This window comes from Phoenix dactylifera, unplaced genomic scaffold (genome assembly GCF_009389715.1).
Source record: "Phoenix dactylifera cultivar Barhee BC4 unplaced genomic scaffold, palm_55x_up_171113_PBpolish2nd_filt_p 000728F, whole genome shotgun sequence".
Taxonomy (NCBI): Eukaryota; Viridiplantae; Streptophyta; class Magnoliopsida; order Arecales; family Arecaceae; genus Phoenix; species Phoenix dactylifera.
This window is the reverse complement of record NW_024068105.1, coordinates 169,183-185,698: the sequence shown is the minus strand read 5'-3', so window position 1 is coordinate 185,698 and position 16,516 is coordinate 169,183. Positions and strand designations below refer to the sequence as shown.

The window sequence follows — 16,516 nt, the reverse complement described above, 5'->3', positions numbered from 1 at the left end:
CGAAATCCATAGCATCCTTCTGGAGTGTCGGCCAATAATATCCTTGGCGCAGAATTTTATGGGCCAAGGCTCGTCCTCCCAGATGGTTTCCACAAATTCCTTCGTGGACTTCGCGCAGGGCATAATTAGCTTCCGTTGGGCGAAGGCATCTGAGAAGGGGAGAGGTGAAGGATTTCCGATAGAGCTTTCCCTCGTATAGTATATATTGGGTGGCGAGGCGCTTGATTCGGCGAGCCTCTCGTACATCAGCAGGGAGGGTTTCGTCTTGCAGATAACTGATGAGTTCATCCATCCAGCTTGGCTCGAGCTCGGTGCAGAGGGTCTGCTCGGACTCGTCTGTGCTGGGCTTTTGGAGATATTCCAGGACTGCCTCTTTGGGAAGCTCGCTCATGCGAGAGGACGCCAGCTTTGATAGCTGGTCGGCCCTGAGATTTTCCGACCTGGCAATATGTTGAATGTGGAAAGAGTCCAAGGTCGAGGCGAGATCCCGTACCTTCTGGAGATACTTCTGCATGGTTGGGTCTCTAGCTTCGAAGTCACCCACAATTTGGTTGACGACGAGCTGAGAATCACTGAAGGCCTTCAAGTCCTTCACTCCTAGCTCTTTGGCTAGCTTAAGCCCGGCGACGAGCGCTTCATACTCCGCCATATTATTGGAAGCAGAAAACTCGAGGCGCAGGGCCTGCTCGGCGACCACCCCCTCCGGGCTGGTGAGAATAAATCCTGCTCCACTACCCCCCGAGTTTGAAGAGCCATCGACATGTAGAGTCCATGTCAAACTTGGGGTCTGTTCCAACGGTGGCTCAGGTTCAGGCTCGACCTCATCTGGTATGGTGCACTCGGCTATAAAGTCTGCGAGTGCTTGTGCTTTGATCGCCGGTCTGGGCCGGTACTCAATGTCGAATTTCCCAAGCTCAATGGCCCATTTAGTGATCCGACCCGCACGATCTGATCTCTGCAGGATCTGCTTGATCGGCTGGTCAGTCAGCACAGCCACTGTGTGAGCTTGGAAGTAGGGTCGGAGCCTCCGAGCTGAGATGACCAAAGCGTAGGCGGTCTTCTCAAGCTTGGAGTATCGGGTCTCAGCATCCCTTAAGACCCGGCTGGTGTAGTACACCGGTTTCTGAAGTTTCCCCTCCTCTCGGACCAGGACCGAGCTTACTGCTACAGGGGAGACAGCTAAATACAAGTAGAGGAGCTCACCCTGTTGAGGCTTCGTGAGTAGGGGAGGGGAAGCCAGCAAGTGCTTGAGCTCTTCAAAAGATTGCTGGCACTCGTCCGACCACAAAAAGTTCTTCGGCTTCTTGAGGGCTGCAAAGAATGGAAGGCAGCGCTCGGCTGAGCGGGAGATAAACCTCCCGAGGGCTGCCACTCGGCCCGTGAGCCGCTGTACCTCCTTGACCGTCCTGGGAGGCGTCATCCTTTGGAGGGCTCGGATCTTCTCTGGATTGGCCTCGATTCCTCGTTGTGTAATGATGAAGCCGAGGAATTTGCCGGAGGTGACCCCGAATGCACATTTAGCTGGATTGAGCTTCATCTGGTACTTTCGGAGTGTGGAGAATGCTTCATTGAGGTCGGCTATGTGGTCTTGCGCCGCCTTGCTTTTCACCAGCATATCATCCACGTAGACCTCCATGTTTCGGCCTATTTGGTCTTTGAAGATCCGGCTGACCAGCCTTTGATAAGTCGCCCCGGCATTTTTTTAGACCGAATGGCATCACTTTGTAGCAGTAGGTTCCCCCGTCGGTGATGAAGGCTGTTTTTTCCTCGTCTTCTGGCGCCATGCGGATCTGGTTATATCCGGAAAAGGCGTCCATGAATGCCAGCAGCTCGTGACCCGAGGTGGAGTCCACGAGCTGGTCAATGCTGGGAAGTGGAAAGCTGTCCTTCGGGCAGGCTTTATTCAGGTCGGTGTAGTCCACGCACATACGCCACTTTCCGCTAGCTTTTTTGACGAGGACCACATTGGCGAGCCATTCCGGGTAGGATATCTCCCGGATGAAACCGGCTTCAAGGAGCTTGCCGACCTCCTCGGCTGCTGCTCGTTGTCGTTCAGGGGCGGCGCCTCGCTTCTTTTGCCGCACGGGCTTGCAGGTCGGCTTCACCTGAAGCCGGTGGACCATGACCTCCGGGTCTATCCCCAGCATATCTACAGGCGACCAGGCGAAGACATCCATATTGTCCCGTAGGAAGTCTACGAGGCGACTCCTCTCGTTTTCGCCAAGGCCAGAGCCGATCTGCACGGTTAGCTCGGGAAAGTTCTCTCGTAAGGGAACTTGAATTAACAACTCACCAGGCTCTACCCGCTCTTTCTGGGAGTTGACCCGTGCCTCCATAACTTCAGTTGAGGGCTGGTCAGTCGTTGGGGCGGGCACCTCGGCTGGTCGTCTTGCCTCGTGGGTCGCTAGGTAGCATCGCCTTGCCACCATTTGGTCCCCTCGGACTTCACCGACTCCCTGGCTGGTGGGGAATCGCATCAGCAGGTGGTGAGTTAAGACCGCTGCTCGGAGGGCGTTGAGTCCTGGCCTTCCAAGGATGGCGTTGTAAACCGAGGGCAGGCGTATCACAAGGAAGCTCATACCCACGGTACTTTCACGAGGGGCGAGCCCGGCTGTGACCAGAAGGTCGATCTCGCCCTCTACTGGGACTGAATCCCCAGTGAATCCAACTAGCGGAGCATTCATCCTCCGTAGCTGTTCTTTTGTCATCCCCATTTTACAATAAGCATCAAAATACAAAACATTCGCCGAGCTTCCATTATCAACCAGGATGCGTTTTACATCAAATTTATTTATGATCATGGAGATGACCATGGCATCATCATGGGGAGTTTCGACTCCCTCTAGATCGTCATCTGAGAAGGAGATGGCTTCAGAGGTGCGCGGGCGCTTCGAGGAGGCTCCTTCCCCTGAGGCTTCCCCAGCCGAGGTCCCTCCTCGGATAGTGTTGATGACGCCGGCGATGGGCCTGTTGGCATTATAACCTTCAGGCTGTGCTGCTCCTTCGGCTGGCTTCTTTCCTTCACGCCGGCCTTGTACAAACCGATCGAGCACCCCTCGGCGAATGAGTGCTTCGATCTCATTTCGGAGCTGATAACAATCCTCGGTATCATGGCCGTGATCCCGGTGAAAACGGAATACTTCCGGAGATCACGCCGGATTCTGGTGTCTGGCTTTGGAGGGGGGAGCTGGATGCAATCCCAAATCTCAATCTCCATGAGGATTTCAGCCCGAGGAGCATTGAGGGGAGTATACTCTTCATACCTCCCTTTAGGTGCACGGGCCTGCAGTGGGAACCTCGGGCGGAGTGACCTCTGCTGCGGCGGTCCTCTCAACCGGGGTGGACTTTTCGGGCGGGGCGGATTCTTAGCTCGTCGTGGAGACGGGCTTCTGGGTCGGCTGCGTTCCTCACGGCGCCTCTTCTTGGGGTTCTGCTCGGTCCCGCCCCGCCTGACGGCCACGGCTTCCTCAGCCTTGGCATACTTCCGGGCTCGAGCGAACATTTCTGTAAGGTCCGCTGGAAAATTCTTCTCAATCGAGAAGAGGAATCTGTAGGACCGGGCTCCAGTCTTCAGCGCCGACATGGCGATTGACTGGTCAAGCTCCCGGACTTCCCATGTTGCGGCGGTGAACCGGTCCAAGTATTCCTTGAAGGATTCTCCCTCCTTTTGTTTGATATCAAGGAGGGAGTCAGATGTCCGCCGCTGGGGCTGGCTGGCGGCAAAGTTGCCAGCAAATTGTCTGCCGAGCTGCTCAAAGGAAGAGACAGTACTCGGCTTCAGCCCGGTAAACCAAAGCCGGGCTGGTCCTCGGAGTGTCGCCGGGAAAGCCTTGCACATCATGGCTTCCGAGGCTCCTTGTAGGGCCATTAAGATCCGGTAACTCTCCAGGTGGTCAAAGGGATCTGCCTTGCCGTTGTAAAGCTCCACCTGGGGCATCTTGAACCGGAGGGGAACCGGTTCATCTTCAATCTCCTGGGAGAAGGGCGACTTCGTATTGAACTCGAAGTCGCCGTTACGTCCCGATTTTCTCCCGTGGAGTGCCTGGATTTGGCGCTCCAGCTTTTCGACCTTCTTGTCGAGTTCATCATTCTGGAGGATCGCTACAGCGGTTCCTCCGGGTGCAGGTTGCCCTGGAACCGACTCAGCTTCTGAAGGCTGTGGCCAGCCTCCGTGATTTCTGACTGGGTGCTCTCTCCAGAGGGAGGCCTGGACTTGAAAGTCCTGACCTCGAAGAGGAAGCCCGCTTGTAGGGGGCTCCGGTTGAACTGGAGCCGGGGGAGGCGGTGCTGCTGGGATGCCCCTGGGTTGCAAACTTTGGACGGCGGTAGCCAACGCCTGCACTTGCTGCACCAGGGCATCAAATTGTTCCGGTTGAACTTGAGGTGCTGGCTCAACCGGGGGTGGTGAGTTCCGAACGGAACATTCTGGGCTTGGTGGAGGACGTCGAGAGGCGTTGGAAGCCCCTTTGCTTCTTAGCTTCATGGTAGCGAACTCGGGCCCTTCCTCTAGCGCCAACTGTTGCTGGAAATTGGACCCGGGGGCCACCGTGAAGCCGGGGAAGGAGGAGCTCCGCTGCTGCAGGGGGCGGACGGTGGTGCGCCGGCTGGCTGCGTCCTCCGCCGGGGGGCGTGGGAGCGTCCGAAGAGGGGTGGTGCGTCCAGTCCTGTCCTGTCCTGCAAAAAAGCCGGTGGCCGGGCTCCCCGGCGCCGGCCCTCCGATGCCTAAGTCAGAGGGGGCAAGTATGTGGAGAGAGCAGGGGAGAGAGTATGTGGAGAAGACAGAGAATCTTGTTTTTAATTGTGTCTGTGCTGTTTTCTTCCTTTTTCCTCCGGTCTAGGAGGGTTCTCTCCAGCTCCGGGTTTTTTCTCTTGTTTTTGGTCCTCTCCCCCTTTTCCCTCCAGGTTTCCTTTTATAGGAGGATTTTTGTTACCTGGGAGGTGACAGGAGGTTTGTCCTGTTTTGTAATAATTGGGCACCATGTGGCCCATTAATGGCGTAATGGAGAACGGGACCGGATCAGACCGGAATCAGGGAGTTGTCACGGTCGATCGGACCTGTTGGAGTGGTTGAACCGCCGGCTGCGGCGGGCCTGGGGTCCGTAGATGGTAAGTGCATTTATTACCGAATGAACCGGCGGTCAGGGAGAGCCATACGTTCTGATGGTTCAGTGATCCGGAGATCGTCTTGGGCCGTGTTCATTAAATGCCTGAGTGCATCGGAGACTTGAGGGAGTCTCATGCATTAATGGCAGGTCGTGCCGAACGCCTGAGGAGATCTTATGCCTTGATGGCTTGAAGATAGTGGCAGGTCGCAAGCCGTAGGAGTTGTCAAGTCCTTTGGACTTTAGGCGGAGGTTGATCATTTGGCCAAGGCATCGGCTCGGCGAGGGTGCCGAGCCGAGCTGATCGCCCAATGGGGCGCCCTGTGGCGGGGCTGCTTTGAGTACTCCTGGTCGGCGCCCTTTAAGCGAGCACCTTCTAGCAGAGCGCCTCGGCGCTGTCTTTGGTCGGCACTTTCTAACCGAGCAGCTTATTTTGGTTGGGCGCACTCTGGTCGGCGCCTTCTAGTCGAGCGCCTTCCTGGTCGGCATCCTTTGGCCGAGCAGCTTTCTGGTCGGCGCTCTTTGGCCGACTGGTCAAGCTCCCGGACTTCCCATGTTGCGGCGGTGAACCGGTCCAAGTATTCCTTGAAGGATTCTCCCTCCTTTTGTTTGATATCAAGGAGGGAGTCAGATGTCCGCCGCTGGGGCTGGCTGGCGGCAAAGTTGCCAGCAAATTGTCTGCCGAGCTGCTCAAAGGAAGAGACAGTACTCGGCTTCAGCCCGGTAAACCAAAGCCGGGCTGGTCCTCGGAGTGTCGCCGGGAAAGCCTTGCACATCATGGCTTCCGAGGCTCCTTGTAGGGCCATTAAGATCCGGTAACTCTCCAGGTGGTCAAAGGGATCTGCCTTGCCATTGTAAAGCTCCACCTGGGGCATCTTGAACCGGAGGGGAACCGGTTCATCTTCAATCTCCTGGGAGAAGGGCGACTTCGTATTGAACTCGAAGTCGCCGTTACGTCCCGATTTTCTCCCGTGGAGTGCCTGGATTTGGCGCTCCAGCTTTTCGACCTTCTTGTCGAGTTCATCATTCTGGAGGATCGCTACAGCGGTTCCTCCGGGTGCAGGTTGCCCTGGAACCGACTCAGCTTCTGAAGGCTGTGGCCAGCCTCCGTGATTTCTGACTGGGTGCTCTCTCCAGAGGGAGGCCTGGACTTGAAAGTCCTGACCTCGAAGAGGAAGCCCGCTTGTAGGGGGCTCCGGTTGAACTGGAGCCGGGGGAGGCGGTGCTGCTGGGATGCCCCTGGGTTGCAAACTTTGGACGGCGGTAGCCAACGCCTGCACTTGCTGCACCAGGGCATCAAATTGTTCCGGTTGAACTTGAGGTGCTGGCTCAACCGGGGGTGGTGAGTTCCGAACGGAACATTCTGGGCTTGGTGGAGGACGTCGAGAGGCGTTGGAAGCCCCTTTGCTTCTTAGCTTCATGGTAGCGAACTCGGGCCCTTCCTCTAGCGCCAACTGTTGCTGGAAATTGGACCCGGGGGCCACCGTGAAGCCGGGGAAGGAGGAGCTCCGCTGCTGCAGGGGGCGGACGGTGGTGCGCCGGCTGGCTGCGTCCTCCGCCGGGGGGCGTGGGAGCGTCCGAAGAGGGGTGGTGCGTCCAGTCCTGTCCTGTCCTGCAAAAAAGCCGGTGGCCGGGCTCCCCGGCGCCGGCCCTCCGATGCCTAAGTCAGAGGGGGCAAGTATGTGGAGAGAGCAGGGGAGAGAGTATGTGGAGAAGACAGAGAATCTTGTTTTTAATTGTGTCTGTGCTGTTTTCTTCCTTTTTCCTCCGGTCTAGGAGGGTTCTCTCCAGCTCCGGGTTTTTTCTCTTGTTTTTGGTCCTCTCCCCCTTTTCCCTCCAGGTTTCCTTTTATAGGAGGATTTTTGTTACCTGGGAGGTGACAGGAGGTTTGTCCTGTTTTGTAATAATTGGGCACCATGTGGCCCATTAATGGCGTAATGGAGAACGGGACCGGATCAGACCGGAATCAGGGAGTTGTCACGGTCGATCGGACCTGTTGGAGTGGTTGAACCGCCGGCTGCGGCGGGCCTGGGGTCCGTAGATGGTAAGTGCATTTATTACCGAATGAACCGGCGGTCAGGGAGAGCCATACGTTCTGATGGTTCAGTGATCCGGAGATCGTCTTGGGCCGTGTTCATTAAATGCCTGAGTGCATCGGAGACTTGAGGGAGTCTCATGCATTAATGGCAGGTCGTGCCGAACGCCTGAGGAGATCTTATGCCTTGATGGCTTGAAGATAGTGGCAGGTCGCAAGCCGTAGGAGTTGTCAAGTCCTTTGGACTTTAGGCGGAGGTTGATCATTTGGCCAAGGCATCGGCTCGGCGAGGGTGCCGAGCCGAGCTGATCGCCCAATGGGGCGCCCTGTGGCGGGGCTGCTTTGAGTACTCCTGGTCGGCGCCCTTTAGGCGAGCACCTTCTAGCAGAGCGCCTCGGCGCTGTCTTTGGTCGGCACTTTCTAACCGAGCAGCTTATTTTGGTTGGGCGCACTCTGGTCGGCGCCTTCTAGTCGAGCGCCTTCCTGGTCGGCATCCTTTGGCCGAGCAGCTTTCTGGTCGGCGCTCTTTGGCCGAGCGCCTTTTCGGTCGGCGCTCTCTAGCCGAGCGCCTCCGTGGCGGTATGACTTGGAGTTTTTCCCCCAACACCAACATTGGAAATTGAGATGAAAAATCTGAATTTTATGTTTCGCAGGTTTTTCCGAAACATTCTCCTCTGGTGCCTGATGTCTCAAGGGCCGTCTTGAGTGTGACGGAAGGGGATATAATGACAGGGATCGAAAAGAAGTGGTTTGGGGATCAGTCAGCTTCCCCAAGCCAGAGCGGTAGCGTCAGCCCCGCGAGTCTCGACTTCCAGAGCTTTGGAGGCCTGTTTCTCATCACTGGAGCCGTCTCGCTGCTTGCATTGTTGGTCTTCTTTGCCATGTTCCTCTACAAGAACTGGAAAGGAACCACTACATCTGAGAGTTCCCTCTGGAGAAAAATAGTAGCGTTGGCCAAGTACTTCGACAGCAAGGATCTCACTTCCCCTACTTTCAAGAAGAAAGATGAAGTCATTCCAAACAATGGGGAACTCCACCAAAACGGGGATGCTCAGGGCGCTGTAATCTTGCCTTGTTTTGATGGTTCACAGAGTCCCATAAGCATCTCCAACCATTCCGACATAAACTTTGCCTCACCAGATGAAGGAATGTCCTCTATGGAGCCGGGCAGTCCACGGATTAGATCGCCACAGGCCGAGGCATTTGAAGAGCTGTCTGAAATCAGGGTAGAGAGAGCTGTCTGAATCTAGATTGGTTGCCTCATTTAATTAGATTGTTCCATGTAGTTCGGTTAGCTAGGTCACATGAAATCAAATGCCACTTAATTGTGAATAGGCTGTCCAACTATCAGCAATGCCACATCCCACATGAAATCGATGCAGCCGAAAAACAAATGCCACTTTATTTTACAAATTCATAATACACAAACTAGCAATCTTAAGACAGTTTTCTATTTTTTATATTGTATATATTGTGATTTTGTGTTTATTTATTTTTTTCCAAATAGTTTTATATATACACTTTATAATTCTGTTAGCAAAATTTGTTCGTTGTTGGTTTGCATTTACTTGACAAACTAAATTTTGATATTACTCATTCCAATTAGAGATTGTTGATTTATTTAGTAATTTGAGATGGCTTCAAGTTGTAGCTATGTGGTGCCTACACTACAACAAATGTTGGTTTTGCCGACTAACTTTTTCCGACGCTAGGGGAAAGCGTCGGTAAAGGTTGGCTCACAGCCAACCTTTCCCGACGCTTTGGGTTAGCGTTGGAAAAGCGAAACAAACAACGACGCTCTAAAGCGTCGTTATAAGTTTAAGAAACAACGACGCTTATAAGCGTCGTTAGAAACCTCAACACCTCGCTCGATCGGCCCCCTCTCCTGATTTGCTATCTGCAACGACGCTCTAAAGCGTCGTTATAAGTTCAAGAAACAACGACGCTTATAAGCGTCGTTAGAAAACTTAAAACCCCACACCTCGCTCGATCGGCCCCCTCTCCTCATTTCCTGTCTGCGAGCCCTAGCCCCTCTCCTCATTTCCTATCTGCGAGCGCGCCAACTTCCCCGCTGCCGTCGAGCTCTCCTTCTGAGGTAATCCCTAGCTCGATCGGCCCCCTCTCCTTCTGAGCCCTAATCTCACCTCCATCCCTAGCCCCGATCGGCGATCGAAGACTCCGCTACTCCGCCGCCGTCGAACTTGCCGTCGTCTGAGGTAAGCCTCCTACTCCTCCTTCTCTTCCTTCTCCTCCTCCTCCTCCTCCTCCTCCTCTTTGTTTTCTTCTTGTCTTTAACTCTCGCCTGGCCCCGTCTCCTCATCCTCTGCCGGTCGATGCCCTAGCGCCGACATCTCACCTCCATCCCGAGCGAGCCGTAGCTACTCCGCCGCCGTCGACATCGCCGTCGTCTGAGGTAAGTGATCCTCATACTCTCCGTAAATAAATTTTCGGGTAAATAATTCCAGTTTTCATGTTACTAGCAGAAATTCATTGCTATTTGTATGGTATTTCCGATGATTCTGTCATAATAATGGAGTCTATTTCATTCCTTAGCATCAGGTGGTCTATTTTATCTAATTATTTCATTGACAGTCTGATTTGGGTCCTGACATAAAATTAAAATATGTGGGAGAATAGACTTAGGTTATCAATGTTCAGTGATTTGAGACTTCAATGTTCAGTGATTTGAGTCTGATATCTTCAAGTTAGTGAAGACTTCAATGTTCACTAACTTGAGACTCAATGTTCAGTGATTGGAGACTTCTGGCATTTGAATTGCCTCATATATTTTTTTTTTCCGAATTTCTTTTCTGTTTGGTGCTCTTTTTTTTCCAGCAAAAGCATATATTTGTTATAGAATCTCATTTTTCTATTCCCTTCCTTTTTTCTCTTGGTTAGTCAGTTCAATTTTCAAATTGCAGGTATTTTGTACGAAGATGGAATTTAGCAAAAATCTAAAATTAGGATTTAAGTTTATAAGGCTACCATACTTTAACTTCAAGGTTACCCTAGCCGCACTCTATTTGTTTAGATATGTACTTCCAAAAGAGAGAGGAAAGGTGAGATTCCCTATCATCATAGACCCCCAGAAAACTATTCCCCAAACCGTAAGATTTCTTTGCAGTCTTCTACTTACCAAGTGAACTCAAGAACATATATTAGAATTCCTCGAGAGTGGAGGTTATAAATAAATCAATTCTTCAGCATAGCTCTCTTTCTAGTTCTTCCGCTACTCTTAAGTTGAACTCTGATCCACCTTTACTTCAAGATGCAAAAAAGCTAGGGCCCACAAAGGAGCCCTCCCCCGTGATCGACAGCCCAAAGCAAAAGGAGGAGAGACGGAGAGGGAAAAGGTGGTGAAAAAGACTATAATAAGAACCAAAGGAGGAAAGCAAAGCTGGCATACTCCTCCATTTTAAACCACCCTAACCTTTCCTCAGAGCCAGAGTAGCCATCCAAACAGCACAAACAAAAGAGAGGGAAACTAAGGGAACGAGAGAGAGAGATAGATAGATAGAGAGGAGGAGGAGGAGGAGGAGGAGGAGGAGGAGGACACATGAAAGGAAGAGTAGGAGGAGGTGGAGGAAGAGGGAATAATGGAGGGGCAGCAGCAGACTTCAAGTTAGTGATTTGAGTCTGATTTGGGTCCACATTGATAGCATGATGCACCCAATTATACTTCATAAATAACTGAAGTCTCCAATCACTGAACATATATGGGATGATATCTTACAATTAAGTTATCTTTGTTGTTAGTTATAACAATACAGAAACATGGCTTAAATCCTAAAAAGAGTCCCTAGAAGATAGCATGAAACACAGTTTCCATAACTTCAAATAAGGAATGCTCTAGGTCGCTGATCAAATCTCTTAAAGTGCATACAATCTCACTACCATGCAAATAGAATTCCTAAAACACATTACTTTTGTAAGATAATATGATTACTGATGTTTCGTATCCTGCAAAGGCAGTTCATTTGAAGATAAACTCTGCCGCAACGTAAACATCAGTATAAACAAAATCATACCTTCTGTGAACTGGTACTCTTCATGTGCCACATGTTAGCTGATGATGAGATAATTCTGTGTGTGGAACCTTATACCTCCTGCCTTTGTATCCCTTATGAGTGAATCTACTACTGCTGCTTGACCTCTGGATTCTTTCATGATCTAGCTTGGGGTTCGACCGATCTGCATCAAATTACTGAACAACATATGCTTCTCGGAATCTTATATTTTGTATTAATACAATTTGCCAAGATCTTTTTGTACCATGATTTCGTATTGGTGATTCATACCCTAATTTCGTTTATTATTTTTTTATATTACTTGCAGTTCAATCAGTATTTTAATAGAATGGACAAAAGTTGGATAAATAAGTCGAGATCCAGTGCCGAATATTTGAATGGAGTTCAGAATTTCGTTAAATTTGCTTCTGAGAAATCTGAAATGAATGGGAATATTTTTTGTCCATGTCAAAAATGTGTAAATTGTTATGCTATCGCTCCACAAATTGTTGAAGAACATTTGGTATGGAATGGTTTTCTGAAGGGTTATACAGAATGGATATTTCATGGAGAGTCTAAATTGTCGTCTTCATCTAACCAACCCTTAGTTATAGAACACACTGCTAGTATTGGATCTAGTAACACAGACAGAAATCCTGTTGTAGAAATCCTGTTATCTATATTCTTTTGTAGTCATCTCTCCAGATTCCAAAACCAACCTAACCATCTAGGATAATCCCCTAATCTTTCTCCTGTATTTGTGCTCCTTATTATTTCCAATCTTTCAGTTTATTTTCTATTCCCTAGAGATCTAAGCATTTTAATCTTCCCTCGTGTACGCTAGAAAGCCTAAGCGGACAATTTAAAAGAGGTCACTACTGATTATGATTCTTAATTGCAAAAGACAATGAAATAGAGAAGATTATGGAGCCCAGGAAGAGGAAATATCATAAATTGCTAACTAGATCAGAAAATTGAAGCCTAAGTCTGTACACCTCTACAGTACTAAATTCGTTAATCTCTTCTTCTAGTGTCAATTTCTACTAAACATCCCAGAACTCTTATGGCATCTTATAGACAGATGAACCCTTGGCAAAATTTTTGATTTTATCATATATTATGTATGTTTGCTGAAAGTGAACTTTTCACTTGTTATTATAAAATCTCATGATTGTTTCTGTGTGGTTCTTTTTGCTGGGAAAGAATGGCAACAAAATTTGTGATAGTATAGATTGGCTATATTTCTGAACTTTCTGCATCTTTCTTTCCCAAGGACGCAATGCCAGATATTCAGTTAGGAGGTCATACTGTAAGATCTCATGGAGCTAAAGTAGCAAGATTCCATATGCATGACTGGATTGTACTGCTGCTACTTATGGTCATAGATATCATATTGAATGTCATAGAGCCTTTCCACCGCTTTGTGGGAGAGGACATGTTGACAGATCTGAGATACCCTCTAAAAAGCAACACTGTGCCATTTTGGGCAGTTCCGGTATGTTCTTGTTTCTCTTGCATGAGTATTAACTTACGGAGAAAGAAAGTTCTCTTGGAAGATAGCAGCATGCTCCTGCATAACGTAACGATGATTTTGATAGAAATGGGGTAGATTTTGATAGAAATGAACAGGTGAAGCAGCAGTCAAAACTTTTGGTTCAGTGATATTGGTGCTTACATAGCTTCTGTTTTTGCAATTGGGACATCTGTTTCTGATGATCTCGTGCTTTCCTTTGGTGGGTCCCCTCAAGGGAAGTTGTAAAGGTGGTCCATTCACTCTTCTCACTCAGCAACCAGCCATTTTGTTCACTGATGGTTGGGTGACCTCTTTGCCATGACCAATCAGTAACACAATAGTAGAGGTCTGTTTGCTGTTCTAGGTGAGACAGCTGAGATTATATTTTCAAGAAAAGTAAGTTTAAGCTCAAAGGAATATGTTCATATTTTTATTCTGGCTTGTTGATTTTTTGAATGCTATAATTATAAGTCAAGGATGTTTCATTCGCTCTGATCAATTGCTCCTTGACTTATGAGTTCATTCCAGTTCTAACTATTTTGCTTTAAATCATTTGCTTTTAATGGCTAGATGTTCATTCCAGTTCTAACTATTTTAAATCATTTACCTTTAATGGACTTGTTATTTTATAGATGGACTGGGGAGAGTGAGGAGAACACGAGGGCCCACTCGAGCACGGGACGTATGGAGCCTACCTGAGGATGAGAAGATTGTCGTCCATTGCAACGAACTGGGGCAGCCCATCAAGAATGCTGCAAGCATTTTATCAACTTTTTTAGGATCGGTTGCGCGGAAGGGACAATTGTGTCCACTCAACTATACGAAATGGAACGAAATGCTTCCTTCGTATAAGGTTGAGCTTCTTAGAGTTGTTGAGGTAAAGAATTGAATTTGCTTACTATCTTCAATTATTTTTTGATTTAACATTGATATAACATTTTTGACTTTGATGTAGACAAAATTTGTCCTTCCTGCAAATAGCCATGATTGGGTGCTGAAGTCCGTCAACCGCAAATGGAAAGAATATAAGGCGAAGCTAAAGGCGGATTGGAAGCACGAGGGCATGACTGAAGAGGAGGTGGCCCGTGTTTGTCCTCCAGATGTAATCTCTCATCAGTGGAGGGAGCTTGTCCACTACTGGTTTTCCGAGAGAGCTCAGGTTGTGTATATTTTTTCAATACCTTAGATTGTATTTACTATTATTATAGATTAGAAATTTATACATTTTATGCATTACATTGTTTATTGTTTTTCGGGGAAGACATATTCCAATATTGGTAGAGCTGCTCGAGCATCACAGACTGTTCCTCACACTTCAGGCTCCATGAGTTATGCGAGGCGTAGAGCTGAATTCGTAAGCTTTCTTGAAATAATTTAAATTTATTTAAATTATTCTACATATAGCATGTATACTCTTGAAATATACTTTTTGTTGTAGATGGATGATAATGGGAGGGAGCCTGGTAGGGTGGAGTTTTATAGGATGACTCACACCCACCGAGATGGCAGCTTTGTCCGGGAGGAGTCAAGAGATATAGTTGTATGTATTCATCTTTGGCTTGTGCTGTATTTTTTTTGGTTTTATTATTGGCATACATTAATTTGAATTTTTTTTGGAGAGATATAGGATAGGGCAACAAATCTTATTTCGGAGCGCGTCGGGGGGTCATCATCATCCGACGCGACCCATAATATTGAAGCTGAAGTGCTCGCTGAATTGATGGGCCTAGAGCGTTATGGTCGAGTGAGGGGTTACGGCGTTGGAGTTATCCCCACTCAGTTGTCTTCAGTGGGCACATATACAAGAAATGCCAGAGAATCTAGTAACACTGCAGAAGTTCGTCGGCTTCAAGCAACTATTGATGAGTTGAAGCAAAACCAAGCAAATTTGCAGTCTCAGCTTACGAATATTTCTTCCATGTTACAACGGTTTCTCCCTTCTCAGGTAAATAACTATATATATTTTAATATTTTACATATTATCAATTATGATATATGAGTTAATGTATCACATTATTCTTAACTTCTAAAGTTTTTTTTTTATTTTTTTTGTAGATTCCTGATACTTCAAACGCTAGTAGAGATGATGATGGAGCTGAATCCCGTCCCTGATGCATTCTAGATTATCTTTTATGAGTTTGATATGTATATGTTTCTGCTTTTTCAGAGTACATTGTAATTTGCTTTTTCAGAGTACATTGTAATTTGCTTTTTCAGAGTACATTGTAATTTGCTTTTTTAGAGTACATTGTAATCTGTATGGCAGCTTTTCTGATACATGAGTCAAAAACATGGAGTTTTAATCAGATATATCAATATTCATATTTTGAATGATCTGAGTATTTGTGTCAATGTATCAATGTAATACAGGTTCATATTGTTATAATATATGTTTTGTAATTTGTATTTTATAATACGGATTATTGTTTTATTCTTTTTTAATAAAAAAGACAATTTCCGACGCTTTTAAGCATCGGTAAAAAAGGTCGTGGCACCACCGGCACGCCTGTGCCGACGCTTCGAAAGCATCGGCAATTGAGCAATTGCCGACGCTTAAAAGCGTCGGGGAAAGCTAATTCCGACGACGCTTTAAAGCGTCGGTAAATCAGGAATTGCCGACGCAAAAAGCGTCGGGGAAAATGCTATTTTTGCGGTAAAGCCATGTTTCTGCCAAGTTTTTGCTGACGCTATATAAGCGTCGGTAAAGCCATGTTTTTGCCGACGCTTGAGTAAAGCGTCGGCAAAAACTTTTGCCACTCTCGTATATCCGACGCTTTGCCAACGCTTGGCGTTGCGTCGGGGGTATTTTAGCCGACGCTAATTAGCGTCGCCAAAGCTCAACGAAAGTGTCGGGTAAAGTCCTTTTTCCTGTAGTGCTACTGCCATTCCTATTGCCTCATATATGAGCCATAGAGAGAAGCCCGAAAAGTTCAATGGGAACGATTTCAAGAGATGGCAACAAAAAATGTTGTTCTGTCTCACTACGTTGAATCTTATGAAGGTTCTTCATGAAGAGGCTCCTATTCGTACCGAGGGTGAAGAGAATGCTCAAACTATGACTGCCGTAGAAGCATGGAAGCATTCTGACTTTCTATGTAAGAACTACATTCTCAATAGATTTTACAACACATTATATAATGTGTATAGTCCTCTCAAGTCGGCAAAGGAACTATGGGAATCCTTGGACAAGAAGTACAAAATGGAAGATGCTGGAACAAAAAAGTTCATTGTGGGCAAATTCCTAGACTACAAGATAATCGACTCCAAGGATGTCATAAGCCAAGTTCAAGATCTCCAAGTAATCATCCATGATATTCATACTGAAAGGATGGTACTAAGTGTGAGGACCGGTCCATTTACCGGCCCGTATCCAATTGGGCTAGTGGGCCAGCCCAATGTAGCCAGCCATTTGGAGGCCGCCACCTCGTCCTTAGGGGGAGGGGCAGCTGTCACTAGAAGGGAGGTGTTGCTGCCATGTGTTAATGCAGTGACAATCGCTTAAAAACCCCTCGACACGTCGCTTAGAACCCCCTACACCTTCCTTCCTCCCGATACGCTCCCTCCCAAATCCGAACGCTGCCAGATCTTGGCACCCCCGTCGGCCGGACATCTACACCGACATCCCCGCCGTAGTAGCTGACCTCCGATGGTCGCCAGAGCCTCTCCTCACCCTGCTTCATCATCGGCACCTGCTGCTTTGGTCAGTGAGGTAACATCCATCCACTTCCCCATCCCTGCCTTCATCTTCCTTGTTTTAAAAATAAAATAGAGGAGGGACTCCACGGATCTCGGCTGCAGCCATTATCGACTCTCTGGCGGGGATGGCAGTCAGGCCGGAGTTCCGTTTCCCTCCTTACCT

The 16,516-nt window shown here is 48.3% G+C and overlaps 1 protein-coding gene and 1 long non-coding RNA gene across 2 annotated transcripts in view; both read left to right on the top strand.

Moving 5' to 3' along the window:
- The window catches only part of LOC120107020 (glutamate receptor 2.7-like), a 31,589-nt gene extending 23,208 nt beyond the window's left edge, over positions 1-8,381 (top strand). The window contains exon 7 of the mRNA XM_039120170.1: positions 7,791-8,381. Within this exon, the coding sequence (XP_038976098.1) occupies positions 7,791-8,381 (591 nt within the window). The remainder of the gene's footprint in view (positions 1-7,790) is intronic.
- Positions 8,382-12,851: 4,470 nt separating this feature from the next.
- Positions 12,852-13,998, top strand: LOC120107022. Its single transcript, XR_005508996.1, has 3 exons — positions 12,852-13,053; positions 13,290-13,534; positions 13,613-13,998. It is a non-coding gene; the product is annotated as an uncharacterized LOC120107022 (long non-coding RNA).
- The last annotated feature ends 2,518 nt before the right edge of the window (positions 13,999-16,516 follow it).